Genomic DNA, 22,301 nt, shown 5'->3' on the forward strand with positions numbered 1-22,301 from the left:
ACCTGAACCGAAGGCAGATGCTTAACCAACTGAGCCACCCAGGCGCCCCAAGAACCTCAAACTCTTTATAGATGTTAATAATATAGTTAAAATATTGAGAAAAAATCTGAGAAGGATTTGAACAGCTTACCAACAGCCCAGAAATAGAACCCTTGGGTCCAAACTCTCTAAGAATATGCTCTCAACTTTATCTCACTGCATACTGGGAAGTAGTCCAGTGGACATCCCTAGAGTCATGGAGTGTTGAGACCCAAATGGTTGCTGTGCCCAAGAGACACCCTCCAGCCAGATGGCAGCAGCAGTGAAGTGTTGACTCAGGCCAGAGGCAGCTTCTTAATGAGCCACCACTGAGTCAATCAAGCACAACACTCATATGCGATCCCTAAAAGACCTCCCATCCATGCTTAACCGTGTCGCTAAGTTCATGAGAAGGAACAGGATATAAGCACAAGTTGGAGGCAGCTACAACTAAATACAAGTTAAAAATTATCATTGTAAGTGAACACAACTTTCAAAGAGGGGACACCCTCCTGCAGACTCTAACTAGCCCCAGGAATAATTCTATGAAGCAAGAGAGAAATTAAAAAAGCCACACATCAATTCTTGTGGGGGCTTTCCCAACTGGCACAGAGGCCAGTTATTCCGAGTAAACCCTTCATTTTCCTTCCAGTCATTCCCTGTTTCTCCCCTCTTCCTTCCTTCCCAGGATTATGCATCTCCCAATGCCTAGATATCCAGTCCCAGGGAATAATCAGATATCTACCCAATTGCCTTTGGACTTCCCATACCTTTGGTATTAAGATAGCAGAAAGAACTGCAACTTTGCTAAATGACTTGGGATCCTTAAGATTTGCCCTTGGGCTTTAAGGCAGTTGGCTCACCCTGCTTTTCTGCCTACCACAGGTATCACTGACTTCATCTTGGGTTCACCCTCTTATATTCCTCGGAGACTTTCCCATGTAGGGGTGAAGTGTGAAGCACTACTTGGCAATCATAGCCGCATAGCTCAAAACCATCCCCAGCTTCCCTCCAACCCCCAGACCACTCTCCAGCCCAGCAACCACAATTTCTTCCCTGAATTCTAGGTGTACAAGCCAGCCAGGTACTATTTTCTTATTTTAAACCTTCAAACTCATATAACATTTACATCATTGTAAAAATGTTCTTCATTTCCCTTGCATTAAATAAGTATTTGGCATATCTGAACATAAAGCCAGGTATCATGTTCAATCATTCAGAATCCTCTATACTCAAGGTGAGAGAGTGGGAGAGGGAGAGACGTGGAGACTTTTATGGATCATTTTGCCGTCAGGGTGAAATAAAACCTGGTGACCAAAGAAACAACAAAACATTTTAGTGGCCAGTTAGAACAAGGAGAGATACTTTAACAAAAAAGATTCTGGTGTCAAAAAGCACTGTTGCATGGCTCCCTTCTTGCCAGTTACTTCTTATTGTGCCCAAGACATTTTTCTTAGCAAGTATAGAGTGTTTGTGTATTTCTTTTAGCTCAACCAGGTAAGGATAGAGTCTTTCTCTTTTCTTTTCCTAATACTGTCATCCCACTGCCACCTTATCATCATCATCCTCAAAAAGCATGTATTAAACAATCCATTGCACATGTTACAGGACACAAATCATCACCCAGACACTGTGGTTCCACTCCTCTGTATGTTCTGCCTGAACCACACCAGGAGGACACAAAATCATTGGAAACAAGATCCTCTTTTCCCATTCCTAATAGTTTATTAAAAAAAAAAAAAAAAAAAAAAAAAAGCAACAGACAGAGTGCTCTCTCCTTGCCTTCCCTTAATCCTGTTCTTCCTTCTTCATCGCCCAATGATAATTAACAGTACTACTTCCCAATTTGACCTCTGGGAAGGGGGATAAAATACTGAGATTTAATTATTCTCCCTCTAGCACCAATTCCGACCTGGCCAGCAGGAGGGGGAGAGCAGTCTAGCCCAAATGCTACATAGGGCAGAGGAAGAGATCCCGGGAACTCATCACACCCCCCACACTGCTGTCCTTCCCCTCAAATGTGAGCTCTGCCGGCCCTGATGATAATATGCTACAGTTCTCTAACAGCCTTCAAGAGCCTCGCATTTACAGCCACACTCTCCCTGCTGTAATAATTCCTTCCTTCTGTTATTATAGATCTCTTAACATTCTAATAAATTCTCTGTCTCTGTTGTACTCTTCTGGCAAAACAACCTCTCATGTTGCATTTCCCTAGCTTGGCAGTGATCTCTGCCTCGCTGTCACAGTAGCCTCTTCTTAAGCTTCCTTAATAACCTTTCCTTGACTGTTGTGTTTCCTCAGGGATGTAACAGCTGTTTCCATGCTTTTATTTTACATTCCAGAGAAGATGCCTTCCCTCGGTGGTTGCATCTCTCTGGGGATACAGGGAGCTTTCCTGTCTTGCAGGCAAGCAGCCCAAAGGGACCTTTCTCATTAAGGGCTACGGTGTACGGATGGCCCCCTACCTGCGAAAAGATTCCAAGAAAGAGTCCTGCTTTGAACTGACCTCCCAGGATAGGCGCAGCTATGAGGTAGGATGAGCCGAGGAGATGATGATCCTCATTTGTGTTGAAGTTCTGTTCCACGCAGCATGTGAGCTGGGGGTGCTATGCTGGGTTCCATCCTTTCTCTGTTACCTGCTCACTTCTTACCAGGACCTTCTTTCTTGACATGTCTTCACCTTTGCAATATGATGCCTTCCTTCCTCCTCTCTCTTGTCACTCTCATCCCAGATACTGCCTTTGGTTGGCTTCCGCCCCTCACCCCCCGCCGTCCCAGTCTCACTCCATAGGTGAGAGTCTTGTCTATTGGACCACACAATCCAATTCCTTATTCAACATGTCTGATTTCACACCTTCAATTCCCATTCTCTTTATTTTTTTTAACTTTCTTTACTTCCTTCCATGAAACCCAGAAAAAGAAAAATCTGACTGTAGAATGAAAAATAAGTTACTTTCCCATATTCATCTTGCTATCCAAAATAATTTTCCTGTGTGTAGAAGCATTGTATATCTCTGGAAGGACTCCCAAGACATTGGTGACAATGATTAGTGAGTAGTAACAGTGATAACTGGAGGGACTAGAGTACCTGGGTTGGGGTGGGAAAGGCTTATTCTTCACTGTGTTCATTTTTATACATTTTGACACAATATAGTAGGTAATATAATAAGTAAGGCATTTATTAACTAAAGCAATTTTTAAAATTCTGACTATGGGAATGTCATGATTTTCTCCGAAAATATATTTTTACATGTGTGTGTGTATAAATATATATGTACAAACAAATATTATTTCCTGCTTGTTGGTCATTTTTATCTTGTCACAGTTTTACTAAAGCAATTTGGAAAATTTTTAGCTAACTTATGAAAAAGAGAAAAGACATGCTAAGGTTAATATTAACCACTTGAGTAACCTTTGACTCTTCAAATGCTTCTCAGTACTCATCCTTTTATGTTTCTACAGTATCTTAAACCTCGTTTTGATAAAACAAGCAGGTCTTCAATATGGAATTTCAAAAAAAGGTTTTTTTTATTTAAACTAAACTTTTCTAGAGAGTCCTTCATAGATATATACATAACAGATGTATGCACTGGGCATGTATCTAAGTTATTTTTATTATTCAGTATTGATGGTGTCTCCTCCAGATAAAAATTTATATGACAAGTCTAAATCAATTTCCTTAGACATTTCTTATGGAAGTGGGTTTTTAAGAAATCAAGAATGACAATGTCTATTAATAAGTATTAAGCAGGAACTAGGTTTATTATATGGCACATATCTTTATCTTACCCTAATGGCCAGATAATAAAAATGTTTTTCAGGAACAGTCATTTCAAGTTGATTCATTTAAAATAAAAAAATGCTAAGGCTTGGTGCTTGACTGGCTTGTTTTGTGAATCAGAATGTAGAGTTTGTTTACTTCTTCTTTTCTTTGGCCCATTGAATCCAAATCATTATCATGGTCCGTGGATTCTTCACCTACAATATCCTTTGGATCGTCCCCTTCTTATTTATTCTCACCGCCATCACAATAGTTGTCCCAACCACTTCCCCCAGAGAACCAATGAAACAGCCTTCTAGCTGGTCTCCTGTCTCCAGTATCTCCCTTTTCTAATCCCTACTCCCCACAACTCTTGAAAGAATCTCCCACACCTTTTGCTAGAATTTACAGTGGTTTGCTCTTGCCTACATTTTAAGTCTGAACACCTAGTACTCAGAGCCCCTTCACCAACTCCTCCCGGACTGGCAACATTCCCACATCACCTGTTACTGTTCTCCGGTCAAGTTGATCTGCCTACCTTCCCCCATACACAGTGGTCTCATTCCTAATCTCCTGAACATGGTTCCCTCCACCAGGCAGTTTCCACCAACTCTTTTAAAACCCGACCAAAACAGTATTATTTGCACCAGCTTCCCTGGCTTTACTCCAGGCAAGTGCTCCTGTGTTCTCTCAGCATCCGACTGTTCTCAGATGCACCTGCTTCGTGGGTTCCCATCTCAAGTGTGTATCTTGTCTCCATAACTGATACACTGTTCTTTAAAGTCAGGAGTTTGGGTTTGCCTTTTTTTTTTTTTTTTTTTTTGGTAACCTTTTCTCAAAAAAATGCCTGATGAATGCATGGATAATCAAATGAATGCATGTGAATGTGAAGGTCTGGACTCAAATAGTAGTCAACATTGGGTATACAGATGAAGGGAAATATCACTTTGAGTAAGATTTCGATCTTTTTTCTAAATATTAAGCAGACAGAGAATCCTTGCTTTCAACCTGACTCTGCAACTTGACTCACAGGCTCTTCTCTTTGAACCTCCCTCTAGGATTCATGGAAATTTTATGAATTCATGAAGGTAATAAATTAATTCACTAATTTTTCTCTAGTTTACAGCTGCTAATCCAGCTGAAGCCAGAGACTGGGTGGATCAAATCAGTTTCTTGTTAAAGGGTAAGTATCCTTATTACAGAAACAACACTTAAGTGGATTTGCAGTTGAAGTTATATTGCATAAATATAATCCACAGTCTTCAATCTGTATTTTCTTTTCTGTTCGTTCTCCCTTCTACCATCCCTTATATTATAACAACAAATAGTACCATGTATGAATCATAAGATAAAGAAACCATCAACCTGGAGATGACCTCTGTAGTATTCGTAATCACTAGAAAAGGAACTTCTGAAAACCAGCTCAGCTCCATTCGGTGCCTCACAACCCCTTATGTTCTGGAAAACAAATTCATGATATCAAATGTAAAGTCACCTAGATACAATTTAGGCCCCAAATCTTCTTGTTTGAAACTTAGCAAGAAGTAGAAATCTATACTTGTCAAGGTGGCCTTCATCAACATGGACATTAAAAGCAAACTGTTCTTACCCAAACCACAATAAAATGTCCCTTGCTTTGGGATGGGAAGAGTCCTGCCTGAAGATGTTAAATGACCGCTCTTAGAGTACCCTCTGCTGGCCAGCCTGCAGGCACAGCAGTGAGAGTGGCCCAGGAAGGCTTATCTGGGAGTGGCCTGACAGGTAGAAACAGCCAACTGAGTCCGTCACTTGGCATCAGATAACCCAAGATAGACCCTCGTGGCAGGACCCTGCCGCTGCAGAAAGGCAGAAATGCCAATGTTGTACATGGCCCAAGACCTAGGGAGAAGCACACCAGCCTAAAAACACCAAGCCTTTTCGTCTCCGTTTTTTTTTTTTTTTTTTCTGCTGTAAGATTTTATTGTGGATAAAAAGAAGGAAGCACCAGAGCTTTAATTACAAGAATTGCCTATTTTACTCAGTTTATGCCTTTGCTATCACAAAAACAAACTATTGCATCTACCAAGAGCATCACGTATAATAGACTGGAGCTAGGCAAACATGAACATTGATGGCAAGACTACAGGGTACACTCTCATCTAGGTGCCTTGGATTTATGCGTGTAATATACCCCTAAGTGTGTAAACCTCAATAAAACTCAAAGCAGCTTTATTGAGCTGTACCCTGTGGTACGTTCAGAATCCCACATTGAAGAAATTATTCATTCCATTTTATTTTAAAACAAACAAAATAATAACATATGGTTTAAGTCACAGATGTGTCTTTGATCCCTTCCTCATATGAGGTGGCACCAGAATTCCGATGAAAATTGTTGCAAAATCTTTATTAAATGCCTAATCAAGCCAAACAGTTTTATTGTGTTTTGAAATGAACATCGGATGTCTCTCCATCCATTCCTTCCCCAGAGTACGCTGACTGCACTCCCCCATCCTGCAGAGACCCCTCAGCAGGGTTTCAGAGAGCCTTCTGTACTAGACATCCGAGAGCGAACCTTCCCAGTTCCCCATTAAAATAAAAAAGCAATCTCCCTCTCCTGCCCTGTGCTGCCCAGTGCTGTTACGGCTCAACATCCTCTCTGCAGTGACCCACTTTGAGGTCAGCCAGACTGCACAGTTACAAAATGACATGGTAACCCCGTGGCTCAGCCATTCCATTTGGTCTCGCACAACTGTTATATTTTTCTGTATCTCACTTTCCCTTCTTCCACTCTTGCCCGTTTTTCTCTTTACGAACAAACTTGTCTGACATTCTGCAGTGAGATCATGGGGGTGACGAGCTTCTGACAGCTCGGCTACCCTCCAGGAGTCACCATCGCTCCCAGGGCTCTGCGCACCCTGGGGAGCCACAGGCCATCCCCCTGCCCTTTCTCTACTCAGGGAACAGTGCACGGGGTGCTGGCATTTCCTCTTCCACCTTCTTCTCAACCTTTCGCCTCTTGTGCTCATTCGCACACTCCTGCTTTTCAGAGCTGCTTCATCCTGATCAAGTTTTATTGCAAGGAAGGATTTATGTTGATGGTTTAAACCTGACACAGTGCTAGTCTGGCCTTTCCTGTAGATTTCCTGGCACCAAGGCCCACATTAGAAATAACAGCACTTAACCCAGCGTTTCATTTTCTTTTGACATATCTTATTCTCATCCCTCCGCCTCCTTCTCCCTCTTCCCTTCCCTGCCTTATTCTTTCCTTTTTTCTCCCCATCTGGATTCATTCTCATCTCTGCCCTGGCAGATCTGAGCTCCTTAACCATTCCATGTGAAGAGGAGGAGGAAGAGGAGGAAGAGGAAGAGACGTATGATGATATCGATGGTTTTGATGCCCCAAATTCCGGTTCCCAGTGCAGACCTGTCATCTTGCCTGGGAGTCTGGGGCTAAAAGAGCCCACAAAGGAGACAGAAGAAGATATTTATGAAGTCTTACCAGGTGAGAAATTTTGTCTTCTGATTATCTTCTATTAGTTTCAGAAATTCTTGACCTGGTGGAAGAATGTAAGTTTGAAACCTCCAGAGGAAGCCCAATCTCTGAAGAAAATAACATAGGGAAGCTTCAGTGGAGCTTCTATGATTCCCAGTACAAAAGCTCTCCCGTGCTCTGGGAGCAAGATGAATTGATCAGGGCATGTCTTTCACCTTTGCCATGCGAAGTAACTTATTACATATGTCAACAATAACTTAATTATTACATATGTCAACAAGGTTAAAGAGTCAAGTCTACTCATGTTGGCCTCCATTGGTTTACTCTGGATCTTGAGGTGGGTCATCAAAACTCTCTAGTTTCAACTTCTTTTCTGGGTAAATGTGAGAGTGAATAAAGTCACCTCAAAATGATGAAGGTTATCAAAAGCCTAAAGGAGTACAAGTAAGTGCTGACAAACCTTGTCAGTAACCGAAGAAGACCCCAATGGAGTATAACCCATCAGTACCTGGTTCAGATATACCACAAATCTAATCGTCTCTCTCACACATAAACCTGTTTCCTCTGCCCACCATTACAGCAGGCCCATGTACATATTTCTTTTCTTCCAAAGGCATGATAACTGGCATCTCAAAAAATGTATAGTCATCACTGCTTCCACATAGCCCCTTCTTGTGGGAACAACAGCAGCTGTTGAACGGCGCGGAGCACAGTGGGGGTCAGACTGTGGAAAACCAAAGCCTGAGCCTCTTAATTGTGAGGTAGTTAGACCACAGGAACACTGAATCTTCAAGTCCATTCAGAAAGATTGCTCCTGTGGAAATTTGCCAGGAGTTCAGTGCTCTGCTGAGAAATTCGAGTTAAGCCAAAATTTATAGCAATTTAAACCTCGATCCCAGACGAACTTAGGAACTAAGGTGAATCTAACACTCGGGCCCCTGAAGATAGGACTGGTTGCTTAAAAAGCAGGGTCAGTAAGCAACTTGCATTTCAAGGCTTCCTAAGAAGAAGGTCCAACCCTGTCCCAATGCTGCATTTGTCTCTTCCCTTGGGGGTGTGGGGGTGAGCCACGTCATTGCTTCCTGAGTCAAGGAGCCGGGCTGTGGCCCCATGTCTCCTTCTTGCTGAGGACTTCACCTACCTCCTCATCCACCAGGGAGAGCCTGCTTCTTCTCCTAGCACTTCCAGCCTCTGCCAGTCCCGACTTCCCCAGCCTTTTTGTTGTGTTTTATTATGCAAATGATATCTTGGTTGAGGTCGAGCCATTTCTTGTGTCTGAAGTTAAAAAAAAATGATAATTTCCTCAGCAAGTCATCGTCGTTAATGAAGTTTTACAAAAACAGATACAACCAAAGGAAAATAAAATTTCACAGGTGATAAATTTTTCCAATTTCCCTGGCAGAATTCGATAGGATTGTTAAATTAAGAGTGAAGGTGTCTGTTAGAAAGCAACGAGCAGTGATGGGTAATTTTATAGAGTGGAAAATTGAATCAAATTGCTACATTAAAACACAGCTCCTCTGAGAATCTTCCCTTTCACAGTCTGCTCCACTGCAACAGCAGGGTGCAGAAATGGGTCTAATTCACAACACTCCCTTAAACGAGATGTACTCCCCAACTTGGCCAGAATCTTCTTAGGGAGCTCACATTCCACACACTCCCATCTAGGCTGGGGGAAATATCCAGGTGACACTCCACTTTGGGTTACAGCTGTGGAAGAGTGCTCTGGGAAAACCTCACTGAACCACTCAGCCTTCTGGGGAGCAAAGAAGGGCCTTTTCATGCCCAGGTTTAGTTCTCAGAGGAACCAGAGAGGAGGGGGCTGATGCTCAGAGGCGCAGAGCAAAGGGCAGGAAAGAGAAGGAGCATCGGGAAATAAGATGATTTTGAGACCATCACCTTACCCCAGATGATGGATCAATGAATATATGACTGGCTTCTTAACGACCATCCTTCCCCTGCCTCCTCAACTCTTACCCTTGGCCATCCCGGCACTGCCGAGGGTCCGAGGGCATGCCTCCGAACTTCGCACCAGTTGAGATGTTAGATAGACTCTGGGGGCATGGACACTGGCCTGCTTTCCCGAGGAAAACCGCTTCACCTATGCTCACAACTGTCCCCCGAAAGTGAGCAAGGCCACACTGCAGGAGATCCAGGGTGTCTTTCTTCATGTTAGGGAAACCGCAGCTAACTAACAGTTACTTTCCCGAAAAGAACCATCTATCCATCCCAGTTTTTAGAGACAGCATTGGAGGTGGGCTATATTGGCATTTAATGATGATAAGAATATTTCAGCCCCGAGTCTCCATCCCCCAGCTTCCCACCCACGCCACTCAGCTTGTTGCTTCTGGAATTTTCTGTCCACTATACATGTGCCACAGTACCAGCCCTGGAGGAATTGGAAGGGAATGTGAGGGCAGCTGCCTACCCTCTGCTGCCATCTCACAAGATCTATGGAGCAGCCGCATGCAAGAGACAGCAAGGTATCACAGGTAAAAGTGCTGGCTCTGAGTCAGAATGGACCTGCTCAGCCACCTGCTAGCTGTGAGACCTTGAGCAAGTGATTTGCCCTCTGTGTGTGTGATTTTCCCACCTGCACAATGGGGGTAACAAGAGTACCTGTCGTAGAGGGATGCTGTGAGAAGCCTAGAACCGGAGTGTGTAAAACACTTAGAATGGAACCCTGGCCTACAGTGAGCACTCAGTAATGCTGGCCGTTAGTAACTTGGTGGTGTTTAAATAGGAAGGGTTACCTCCTTGAAAAATTGAGGGATGGCTAGTCCCCCGCCTCCACCAACCAAACCTGAGACAGTCCAGTTGGACATTTTCAGCTATATGTATGAAGCAGGTGAAATTGAAAATCCTGAGCAGATGGAATGTGGAGTGCACCTTCTGCTCAGGCCCGTTTTTACTGCAAAGACAGGTGCTGGGTGGAGGGATGGCCAATGGTAACATTGGATTGTGCTAACACTGCATACCCATCAAAAGTCAAATGATTTGGGCTTCTCACATTTGTTTCATTGTAACAGGTAAATGTGCTTTGCAGAGAATACTTAGCATTGATGACTCTGCTACGGCTTCCTCTTTGGGCTGGGGCCTACACAAGCCTCATGGTCTCTATTGGAAGGCCACGTAAGTGAGATCTCCCTTCCAGAATATAATTTCAGTAGTCTTCCTAGTGGAGAGAAAAGTGCTTGTAACACATACCAAGTCAATACAAAAATGTTTTTTTCCTAATCAAAATAATGTATGGGTCATCAAATTAAATGCACTACATCACATTGATCATGGGATAATTAGCATTTGCTACGTGGCTGGCACCGTCCTTCCCATGAGGGAAAGGCCCATCAGAGCACTCGAGGTTTTCAGCCAAGACCACAAAAATATTAGTCCTGGGTAATATGGTTTCAAGGTTGGTATCCGGTGGGATTTCTGAGCATCCGTGTTGAGTATATGGGAGCCCTTGATTTTTAAGATCTCATTTGCAGTAGATTAAACTATAGGGAACTACCACAAAGAAATGCTAAAGCAATCTGTGGAAGATGGGAGGCTTTGCTGAGCTCTCTCTCACCCCTCCCTGGAAATTATTTTACAGGCTAGCACAGGCCCAGTTTTGTGATTCAGTATTTCATAAAAGGACAACTTTTATCAGGTTTCACTTTGTCTGGGGCCTCAAAGCTGGAATCCAGCAAGGCGCCTGAGACCATTGTACAGCTTTAACTGGGGCCTTGTCACAGCTGCACTGACAACAGAATCTGGCTGTGTTCTCAGGAGAGATTTCAGGAGAGCAAACGGGAAGAGAGACAATGAGTTCTCCCTAGGAATTTCTGTATGCATTCCGATGCTGCCCACACTGCCCGGGAGGGTTATTACAGACCCAGAAACCAGATTGCTTTATAATAAAGCATATAACTGGGTGGTTTTTTGGTTTTTGTTTTTTTAATTTGAGTCAAATGGAAACAAGCATTCTATGGAATTATTTTTTCCCCCTTCACTGTTGTCCAGACCCACAGGAAGAAGAAATGGTGAGAGTAGGTCTAAGGAAAGAAAAAAACAGACGCCAAAAACACAAAGTTTATGAAGAAAGGGATTTTCAGCTTCACAGAAAAGCAACAGCACTCCATGGGAGGGAGCTTCAAAGAATCAAAGCCATCAGCAGGCCTGAGCTTCCTGGCCCTTTCCCTCTCTCACTCCCGTGCACACTGGGCCCCGGGCACCAGGTGTTGTTTGGCCCAGCACCAAAACCAGGATCATGCTGGGGTTTGCTTCACCTAGAACATCCTCCCTGAGCTCAGCCTATGAAACCCTGCTCCTTCTGCTCAAACATGTCTCCTTAGTGACACCCTCCCAGATACTCAACTAGAATTGAGCTCCGTTTCAGCCCTTACCACAGTGATTTGCATTCGGGTCTTTCTCCTCCAGTTAGTAGGTGCTCAATTATTACTTGTGAAATTAAATTCAGCGCATTCCAAGTGTTGCAGTCAGCACAAATTGGATCTGATATCGTGTTCATCAAGACCCATACCACAGAGATAGGATGCAAATATTCTGAGGTAACAGTTGAGATTAAAAACTATACAACAGAGAATTAAGTGTGTTATTAGCATCCTGCTCATATTTTCCATGTGGTTTGAAGAGGTGCTGTAGCATCCACAGATTTATAGCATATCTGTGCCTGCCGTGGAGTGCTTTCCATTTCTACTGTCCTGCGTGCTGTCTCTGTACTCCGAGTCTATCTGCATTTCTGTTGCATCTGTCACCAGAGCACCTTGACATCTGGTTGCACATTGATACATTTGGCATTTTTTAAGCTTCTGTCACCTTGCTTTGTTTGGGGGAAGTGATTTCCCTCTTTCTGATCCAGTCGTTTTTTCCAGCGTTGTTCTCAGTTTAGCAGATGTCAGAGAAAGCACTTCAGAAAGGAGCCAGGTGTCATGGGAAGCTGGTTCCTCTCTGTGTCTCTGCGGTGAAGTCAGTGTCCTGTTCCTTTCAGCCTCTCATTAGTGTCCCTGACATTGTGCCAAGAGTGTTGATTGAAATCAACTCTCTGGATACTGAGCCTCATTTGTGATGCCCCATGGTTCTCTCACATGTTCGCACAGCTCACAGAATCTTCCTCAACTGTTTTCCCAGTTGAGATGAGATATTTGGGAATCAAGTAGAGCATTTAATGTAATAAGTGGACAGTAATCTTTAGAGGTTAATTTGTTTAAAATCTATGTAAGGTTGGGGTCCCATATGCCCTGTTAGGAGCAAGGACCATTATAATCTATTACTGTTTAAAGTTGAGCTTGCACATAAATTTTAATTATCTCTTAAATGAAGATGTATTCCAGTAGATGTAATGCTAAAATGCCTAATAATATTCTTATAAAGAAGTTCAACAAGCTCTTTAGCCTAAAGAAAAATTTTTTTTCAAAATAATCTCTTTAAAATTGAAGGTTCATTTTACAGATGAAAAAGAGAGAGAGAGAGAGAAAGAAATCTAGCTATTTAACCCACCCTCTTTTGTGAGCAAAGAGACATTTCTTTTTGGGGCCACGTAATTGGTTTTCTCGACTTTGGAGTTTGAAAGATGCCAGTTTGATCTCACTGAAGGATCCGAGGTAAAGTGTCCGCCTCTCTGCAGCTGGGAAGGTGCTGAGAACTGCTGTCTTGTATACCAGCTGTGGAGAGCATTGCCTTCCCTACGGGACGGAACCTCCATGCTCACACCTTCAAAGGCACAGCACCCAGCCTCTCGCATCCGTAGCTAGGCTTCTTGACTTGAGCCCCCTTTCAGCCCCCCGGGAAGGTCAACGTCAGATAGAATAGATGTGGGGATTAGAGCTATGGCCAGCGTTCTGCTTTCTTTCTAGGTGACTCCACAGGCGCAAAGGAAATCAGAGTATCTGGTCTGGAATTGGACGGCATAGAACGGATTTTTATTTTTCCCATTTTTGTATCATGACTAGATTAAGTGCTGTTGCCTGAAAGGATAAAGGAATCAAGTTTAGTTTTCATTTTTATCATTGCAAATACATTTACATTCTCCTATTTTACAAATGCAAAGAGCAGGCAAGCCACTTTCAATAATTTATTTTAAAATCAATGCTAATGAGGTTATGTCTCGTCAGTGGCCGAGTTTTACAATAAAGTCTGATTTATTTAGAAAAGATCTTTGGTGTAGCTTCCCATCTAATGGTGGTGGGAAGGAGGTGGAGTCACAGGCACGGTGACCCTCCAACTTCGGATCCAATTTGTAATTCACAGCGGAGATCTGACCCAATTTACATTGATTAGAATTGGGAGGAAGAGACATCTGGGCACAGACAGCCGAGGTAGAATAAACCGTCTCTGCAAAAGTGCCTAAGCACAGCAAATTATTGGTCTTTGTGATTGAGTTGTTTGGTATCAGCAGAAGAGATGCTCCCTGTCCAAATTATCGGGTATCTCTAAAACTGAGGCCGTACCAACTCTTCTTTTAATGTTTTCAATCCTGTGAAATTGGTCCCATGTCAAAAAGGAAAAGCATCAGGGCAGAGGAAGGAAGGAAGTGGGCAAGTAATAGGAAGACAATGTGCAAAGAATCATGTTTGACATGATTTATTTCAGCAAGGTCTATTTCCGATATTTGATTTCACTCCTCCATTATCTCACATCTTTATTCCTCATCGCGGGGCGGGGGGAGTTGGGGGGACACTACAGGTGGTCAGTAGGAAATTCTCTGTTGTGAGGCCATACATGAAGGTAAGAAGAGTTGAGTTCTTTCCCCACAGAATCTTGTAGGGCAAATATACATTACATATATGGTCATTTTTTTTAAAGATTTTATTTATTTATTTGACAGAGAGAGAGATAGCAAGAGCAGGAACACAAGCAGGGGGAGCGGGAGAGGGAGAAGCAGGCTTCCTGCCAGGCAGGGAGCCTGATGTGGGACTCGATTCCAGGACCCTGGGATCATGACCCGAGCTGAAGGCAGACGTTTAACGACTGAGCCACCCAGGTACCCATATATGATAATTTTTTAATCTGGGTGACATATGACTCATTTCCCTAGAATATCAATCCCTTAATTTTTATTTTTTGCAGGGAAATTGTATCATTTTAATGTGAAATCGATTACTTCTTTAATGTTCTATAGTGCTCTAACGTTTGTTTGTGCTGTTTCTTCTTACTTATGAGCTCAGAGTTTACCTCCCCCATTCTGACATACCAGAATTCATATTGCTCTATAAAACTTATATTTATTTATTTTTTTAAAGATTTTATTTATTTATTTGAGAGAGAGAATGAGAGAGAGCACATGAGAGGGGGGAGGATCAGAGGGAGAAGCAGACTCCCTGCCGAGCAGGGAGCCCGATGTGGGACTCGATCCAGGGACTCCAGGATCATGACCTGAGCCGAAGGCAGTCGTCCAACCAACTGAGCCACCCAGGCGCCCTATAAAACTTACATTAAAAAAAAAAAAAAAAGGAACTGTTCCCAGGCCATCTCCTCAAAAGTTTCATTTAGTGGCATAACTATGGGGAAACAAGCCAGGTAAGTGCCCCAAGACCCAGGAAGAGAAAGTAAATGTGGACCAAAAAAAACCTAAGTATTCAATCCTCAAAATGTTGCTTATTATGCCCCATTCATTGTGTGTGTGTGTGTGTGTGTGTGTGTGTGAGTGAGAGAGAGCATGCGCAGAGATGATGAAAAGGAGAATAGCAACTGTGTTTTTGCTCATCTTACTCCACATAGAAAATGGCTTAATATGAGTCTGGTACTCATGCTTTCTTTGTAAAGACCCAGTTCACATGGTATCAGGTAGTGTGAAGTCTGAGATGAAACAGGTTAATGAGGGTAAGAAACAGGCCAATCATGTTGTGACTTTGACCATATAAACACTTGATTGGAGTTAGACAACAGCACTGACTTAGAACCCATTGTGTACCTGCAGCAGTTAATTAAAAGACCATTCCAACTGCCCTCAGGAGCTTACACTCTAATGAACAAGGCAGGCTGAATAACAACAGTAAAAAGATAACTATAAGCCCTAAGTACTAGGAACATAAAATTACCTACATGACCAGCTTCTGCTACAGCTGAACAAAACTTGATACATTAAGGACTAATTAATCATGGAGCTTTTAAACACATGCTTAGCCGCACACACACACACACACGCACACGCACACACACACACCCATAACTCTGGATGCTTACATAGAAACAATACATTTAGAAGAGAATTCTAGAAGGAGAGGAGAAATAGAGCTTGAGGGAAAGGATCAGGATTCTAGTGATAGGTGCCTAAATAATCCAGTGGAATGAAAGCTCCACAAGGGCATGGACCCTGCCAGTCTTGTCCATTGCTGGGCCTCCAGTTCCTAGTGTAGCACCTTGCATATAGTAAGCGCTTAAAAACATTTATGAATGAATGAATGGGGAGGGAAGGAGAGGGCCAGTTTGAAGATGCAAGATGATTTAAAAAAAAAAAAAAGAAGAAGAATTACTGCCTTGAAAAGAGCATGATGAGAAAGAAGACCCACCAGTATAAAGAGCATAAGACTATCAACTACTAATTGCTAATGCTGATCATGTTTATCCCCTCAGATGAAGAGCATGATCTAGAAGAGGATGAGAATGGCACTCCACATAAAGAAGGTATGAGAGCCTCACAAATATATAGGTACTGGGTAGGACGTTCAGGCTTCTGACTGGAGAAGGCACTTTTGTTCAGACTACAAATATTACTGGGCTCACTAATTAAGAGGGTACTGGTGTGTCAACCTCAAAAGTCCCAGATAAGATGACTGGACAGGTAAATATCTCAACCTTCAAAGCAGCCACTCACCTTATTTAATGTTCCCAGAACAGCTAAGATTTATCCTAGAGAGGGTAAAAAACCAAACCGGATATTTATTTTTTCCTATCAGTATTTCCTAAATCAGTACAGTGAAAATAGAATTGCCTCATCTCTAAGAGATCAAAGGATTGAGAATGGAAAGAATGGAAATGTCTCCTCTCTGAGAGGCCTGGAGATTGCAAGTTCAGAGGGGAATGGAAATGTGTCAGATCTGAAAAGTGAACCTGGGGTGAAGGATAGAACTCCTTGGTGATGCTGACTTCTGATGGCCTGGTTTGATTCCAGGCACATCTGGAAATGAATATGTAACAGGTTTGTTGAATACAAAATTACATCTTATTCATCCCAGACTGTTAACCATGCTTCAGGCAGTTAGTGAGCCCATCCTTTTCTAAGGTCAGATGCCCCTCCAAAGCCTCTTTAAGTGAACCAAGGACCTATTCCACCCTTGTCAGTGAAGGAATGTGAACTGCAAGGGCCACCTCAAGGACATTCATCTCATCAGCAGAGCCTAAATTGTGGCTGATATAGATATTAGCTGATTTTTTTCTTAGAGATTCTATGAAAGTCTTAAGCCTAGGAGTTCTTCCCAACTCTCCCTCCCTGGTCCTTCCCCATTTCCCTGGCCCTTCCTTTTCCCGTTCTCCTCTCTCTTCTCGTCTTTTTGCTGTTTTTTCTCTTTGTTATCCACTCGGTAAGGCCCCCTTCTCCTAAGGTTCGTGTTCTAAGGGAAGTGGATATGTAACTGTTTTAGTGAAGGACCTAACTTCGTCAATGCCCAACTTCTCCCAGGGAGAAGAGGCAGCATCAGGAGTCAGATGCCAGAGCAGGAGAGAAAGAAAGAACTGTCACAAGTGTGGTCCAGGATTAGCGTAGCTTCCAGTGAGCACCTCGTAACAATGAACCCATATAATTAAGTCCATTCTGAAACCTATTTTCTACTGTTTCCTACTCGATGTGCAGAATTCCAACAGAAAATCTGTTTTCTGACCAACGTATGTCCCATGTCTTTTCTCAACCAACTTCTATCACCAGTGTAGGAAAGAGACGCTTCATATGGACAGCTTGGGTGGAATAACTCTAAACTTCCTGTGGCCAACTTTATAGTAAACTCCATTCAGGAAGCAGCAGTCTCTGGCAAAAGTCTAAAATTCAGTTTCAGACTCCTCCCTCATCACATTTCCTCATTCAACCTTTCTTTCTGAGGTTCTATCTTGGGTGGGGGAATGAGGAGGGGAGATTTATTTCTTAACTGTTTCAACAGCTCTAGTTCAAGTAAGTTAAAAAAAAAAAAAAAAAACACCTTTTGTTCCTCATGCTTCCTTCCGCCAAAATAGGTGTTGTTAAAGTGTAGTGAACTCTAAATATGTTTCTATGGTTTATACTTCCCACCAGTTATAATGATTGGTGACTTGGTGATTAAAAAACAGAGGACTTTTTGGGGTGCCTGGATGGCTCAGTCATTGGGTGTCTGCCTTCGGCTCAGGTCATGATCTCGGGGTCCTGGGATCGAGCCCCACGTCGGGCTCCCTGCTCAGTGGGAAGCCTGCTTCTCCCTCTCCCTCTCCCCCTGCTTGTTTTCCCTCTCTCACTGTGTCTCTCTCTCTGTCAAATAAATAAATAAAATCTTAAAAAAAAAAAAAAAAAAGCAGGACTTTTTGCTCTCTCTGCAGAATCTGAGGCAGGAATTTTTATTATTTGTGTTTACTTATTTATTTATTGAATTTATACAGCGCCTTTTCTCCAAAGGAGCTATAGAAATGGCAACAAATATGGAGCATCCAAATGTCATCACTTAGCTTTATAACAATAAAATGTACAGGTCCAAGGAAAGGGTAGGCAGGCCCATGAAGGCATATAAAAGGGAACTCTAGGACAATGTGAATTCTTATGTAACAGACAAGCTACACAAGTTCGGTTCACTTAGTTTTTTTCTCAAGTGTCACATGTCTTTGGCAGGGTTTGGTGGGAGCGGGGGAGGGGGGGCGTTTTCTCCTAAAAGATACTATGGCTAGCAGGGTTATCTTTTTTTTTTTTTTAAGATTTTATTTATTTGACAGAGAAAGACACAGCGAGAGAGGGAACACAAGCAGGGGGAGTGGGAGAGGGAGAAGCAGGCCTCCTGCAGAGCAGGGAGCCCGATGCAGGGCTCGATGCAGGGCTGGATCCCAGGACCCTGGGATCATGACCCGAGCAGAAGGCAGATGCTTAATGACTGATCCACCCAGGCGCCCCATATCAGGGTTACCTTTAAAATCCACGTACTCTTCTCCAGAACTCTTCCAGGGATCCTGTTCCCAGAAATGCTGTGCTTTCCCGCGATAGAATTACTAACATTTTTAAAGCCCAACTAGATCTTATCAGAAGAGGGGGGAAAAAAGGAATTCAGTTTATCCTCATTGGGTGTTAATGACCCTGTAAGATGTAATTTCTTTTATTTTATTCTGTTACCTAGAAAATCTATCACAGCCTTGTAGTATTGATTGTTCAATCTATAAAGAGCTCAGTTTACAGCATGACTGTTAGTAACAGGGTTATTTTAATGAGTGAGTCTTCAACACCTCAGATTCTCACTAAATTGCAACCCATCAGCCTAACAGTCTAACACTAAGTGTCTTCTGTGATGAGAGTTTATCTCCCTTCCCTATCATGAGAAGGTAATGTCCAGGTAACCAAAAAGAAAACTCATTCTGTGTTGTTTATACAAAAACTCCTGTCCATTGGCTTGGGTCGGCCATGTCAAATAAAAAGCCGAGCTGGAGGCACAACTCATCCTTAGATACATCAAATATCTGACCAAGGAAGATCTCCAAACAGGTTGTTTTCACTCTAAAATTGTGGGCAAACTCAGCCAAAAAGGAGCCCACAAGCGGTAATTTCTGCAGGGCAGAAATGTCACTGATGAGCTTCCACCACTAAGACACCTTTCCATGTTAGTTCATATACCAGTGGAGTGATTCCACGAAAGAAACAGGGAAGCCACAGAGGGCTTTGCAACTCTTACTTTTTGAAACCTGTTTCCCAAGACCAAACATAAGTTGAGCATCAGCCAGCTACAATTTTGGCCCAATAAAAGGAGCATAGGAGATGAAGATCAGATCTGTGAGTGTTCTCCATCCAGTTCAAGATCATACAACATTAAGGACCATAGAAATTTCAAAACTCAAGATTAAAGGGCTATGAAAACAAGCAAATGGTAATGTTCAGCAGCTCTTCCTGTTCTAGTGTCTTAGCCAGCGGAGCTTGGCAAATTTCTTTTTTTTTTTTTCTTTTTTTTAAGATTTTATTTATTTATTTATTTATTTATTTATTTATTTATTTATTTATTTGAGAGAGGGTGCATGAGCGTGGGGAAGGGGCAGAGGGAGAGGGAGAAGCAGGGAGCCCCACGCAGGGCTCGATCCCAGGACCCTGAGATCATGACCAGAGCCAAAGGCAGACGCTTAACTGACTGAGCCTCCCAGGCATCCTGGCAAATTTCTTTATGCCTTTCGTTCTGAAACAGTAAGGTATCGGACTGAGTCTGTTTTAATGGACTGAACATGGTGGACTTCTCCGGCCTGGCTCAGAAAATACTCCAATTCCCTTCCAGTGGGTCACTGCTTTGGCCTTCTATGTCCATTTCTCACCTACCCATGGTCTAGCAAGGACTGGCTTTATCCATCTTCTCATTCTGTCTCTCTTTTCCATAATTTGTTAAGTAGTTGCTCCCATAACCAGGCCTCATTAGCACAGCCCCTGGTTCATCAAGCAAATGTAAACAACATGCTGACCTGCCTTTTAGCCTCTCTTTCTTGGTCACAACTTGAATTCTGGAGCTACCCAGTGTCTCCCAAACAAAAGCCCAAGGTGACATATGAATTCTGGACAGAGCACAGTCAAGTTCTGTTGTCTCTAAGGAGGAGGACAGGCAAAAAGATATCCTGGTCCTTTTTACCTTGGAACTCTCCATGTCATAGAGGCTCATTTTCAAATTCTGACCCTGTCAACAGTAGTACCAACCTGGCCTCCTTTACAGGAGAAATGACTATTACTGGTTATAAAGAACTTGGTGTGCAATGGCAAATGCTTTGCAATAAATACCTAGAGAAGAGAGAAAACAATATATTTTTAAACTTAGACTATCGCTATTCTTCCTATGACATTTTGTTTGCTGGGAGCTTAGCTTCTCTTACATGGGATAAAGAAAATAAGATGCTGCCCTCCCTTTTTTTTCTCTAGAAAAAGTCCTTCTCAGCTCTGCTTGCAATTTAAATGCAGTGATCATACCCATTAGCTTCTCTATCATTGTAATTGTTGTTAATTGTTATAACTGTTTTAGTTATTAGTGGTGTCATTATTGCTCTAGGTCCTCTGTCTGTTTTATGCTGAATATATTAGTGCTTTGCTTTTGAATTACCAGGCTTTATTTAGTGCAGAGTTACGTTTTTTGGAGAGACATTGAGAAATGCTAGCATTAAGCTTTATTCTTTTGTTTTTCATTCCAAATGGACAGACTGGAAAAAAAATAATTAGATGGAATAATGTCCTCAAAATGAGAATGAGGATGCTTTGAATTAATTAAATGGTCAGAATGCTGCACCATGTCTGATCTCAGACTGCTGCTAGAGTCGTGTAAACCTAAAGGAACCTCAATCCAGTCCACAGAGGAAATCCTCTCTCAGGGTCCCAATTCCTCACTGGTCTAAAGACATCAGTCTCCTCAGGCATTCCCCTGTTTATGACCTGGGCAAATTTAGGGAGAAGCTGGACTGCCCCGGCAAACTTCCAGGCCTTTAAGCTCTTCCAGAGGCAAAGGGTCAGGAATGAAGCCCTCCTCCACCTTACCTCGTCCCCTCTTCAAGATCTTTAAATAACACCCGCTCTCAGTCAGGTGTTTATAACACAACCAAAGCTTCCGGGAAGCCTTCCGTGAAGTTAGCTTCCCTGTTCTACACAGCACCCTCAACTTCCCCTTTGAAGACATATCACAATTGTAGATAAGTAAATATCTGTACGACTCTGTTTCCCAGTACCTCCCCCACTGGATAGTAGCCCAAAGAGCAGGGACGGTGTGTGGCCAATGTGGAATTCCCAGCATCCCACATGGTCCCAGGCACTTCGTAAGCGCTGTGGACATGTCTGTTGAATGCTAAGGAATTAATGTAGAGAAGCTGTGTGCACACATACACATAAATGCAAGTCACATCTATATTAAACAGGGAGTCTGCAATACCGAGTCCAATCTTGTCCAGTTAAGGCGTTCCTCCTCACTGAATTCCCTAGTACCAGAATACCTCTGTCTGGACAGCAAGTCCCCATGTTTAGCCCTTCATTCTGCTTATTTTTCGAAGCTGTCCTTTTATGGTTCTAGTTCTGACAATTCTGGTTCTTGGGCTAGGTAAACTATCTGCCAGATTCCTGAGCTCTATCTTCTTTTAGCCTTTAGCTTATGAAGAACCAAAGGCATTTTCTATATTTTTTCTTGGAAGACTCTTGTTTTCTTCCTAGCTTCTTGCTTTCCCTATGATCTATATTGCTTTTAGAATAGGTATATTTCCAGTTATTCTCCTCTGGTGTCTTATATGCCAACATCAAGTCACTTTTTACATATATACCCAAAAAGTACTCGTAATCTTAGGAGCATTTCCAGGCAAATGGGGAGCAGTACCCCACAGTGACCATCTGCTAAGTTAGACAAAGCCAAGACAACTTTGCCAGTCTTCTTATCATTCAGAAATACCAAGTTGTGCTTTACAAATCTATTTTTAGAAATTATTTTCTCTATAACATATAAATGCATGAAGAATATTGACGTCAATATGCGTTTCATTTCTGGGATGCCTGGGTGGCTCACTCAGTTAAGCATTTGCCTTCAGCTCAGGTCATGATCCCAGGTTCCTGGGATGAAGCCCCACATTGGGCTCCTTGCTCAACAGGGAGCCTGCTTCTCCCTATCCCTCTGCCGCTCCCCCTGCTTGTGCTTTCTCACTCTCTCTCTCAAATAAATAAATAAATAAAATCTTTAAAATATATGTATATAGGGCGCCTGGGTGGCTCAGTTGGTTAAGCGACTGCCTTTGGCTCAGGTCATGATCCTGGAGTCCCTGGATCGAGTCCCGCATCAGGCTTCCTGCTCGGCAGGGAGTCTGCTTCGTCCTCTGACCCTATCCCCTCTCAGGTGTTCTCTCTCTCTCATTCTCTCTCTCTCAAATAAATAAATAAAATCTTTAAATAAATAA

General features: G+C 42.7%; 1 protein-coding gene across 1 annotated transcript in view; it reads left to right on the forward strand.

Annotated features, from left to right (window-relative positions):
- The window catches only part of SKAP1 (src kinase associated phosphoprotein 1), a 278,853-nt gene that overhangs the window by 230,479 nt on the left and 26,073 nt on the right, over positions 1–22,301 (forward strand). Inside the window, exons 7-10 of the mRNA XM_064583476.1 lie at positions 2,425–2,549; positions 4,898–4,961; positions 7,068–7,259; positions 15,828–15,878. Of these exons, the coding sequence (XP_064439546.1) occupies positions 2,425–2,549; positions 4,898–4,961; positions 7,068–7,259; positions 15,828–15,878 (432 nt within the window). The remainder of the gene's footprint in view (positions 1–2,424; positions 2,550–4,897; positions 4,962–7,067; positions 7,260–15,827; positions 15,879–22,301) is intronic.

The sequence above is a fragment of the Mirounga angustirostris genome, unplaced genomic scaffold (genome assembly GCF_029215605.1).
Source record: "Mirounga angustirostris isolate CCGP_5_RB_7025 unplaced genomic scaffold, mMirAng1.0.hap1 SCAF_17, whole genome shotgun sequence".
NCBI classification, from domain to species: Eukaryota; Metazoa; Chordata; class Mammalia; order Carnivora; family Phocidae; genus Mirounga; species Mirounga angustirostris.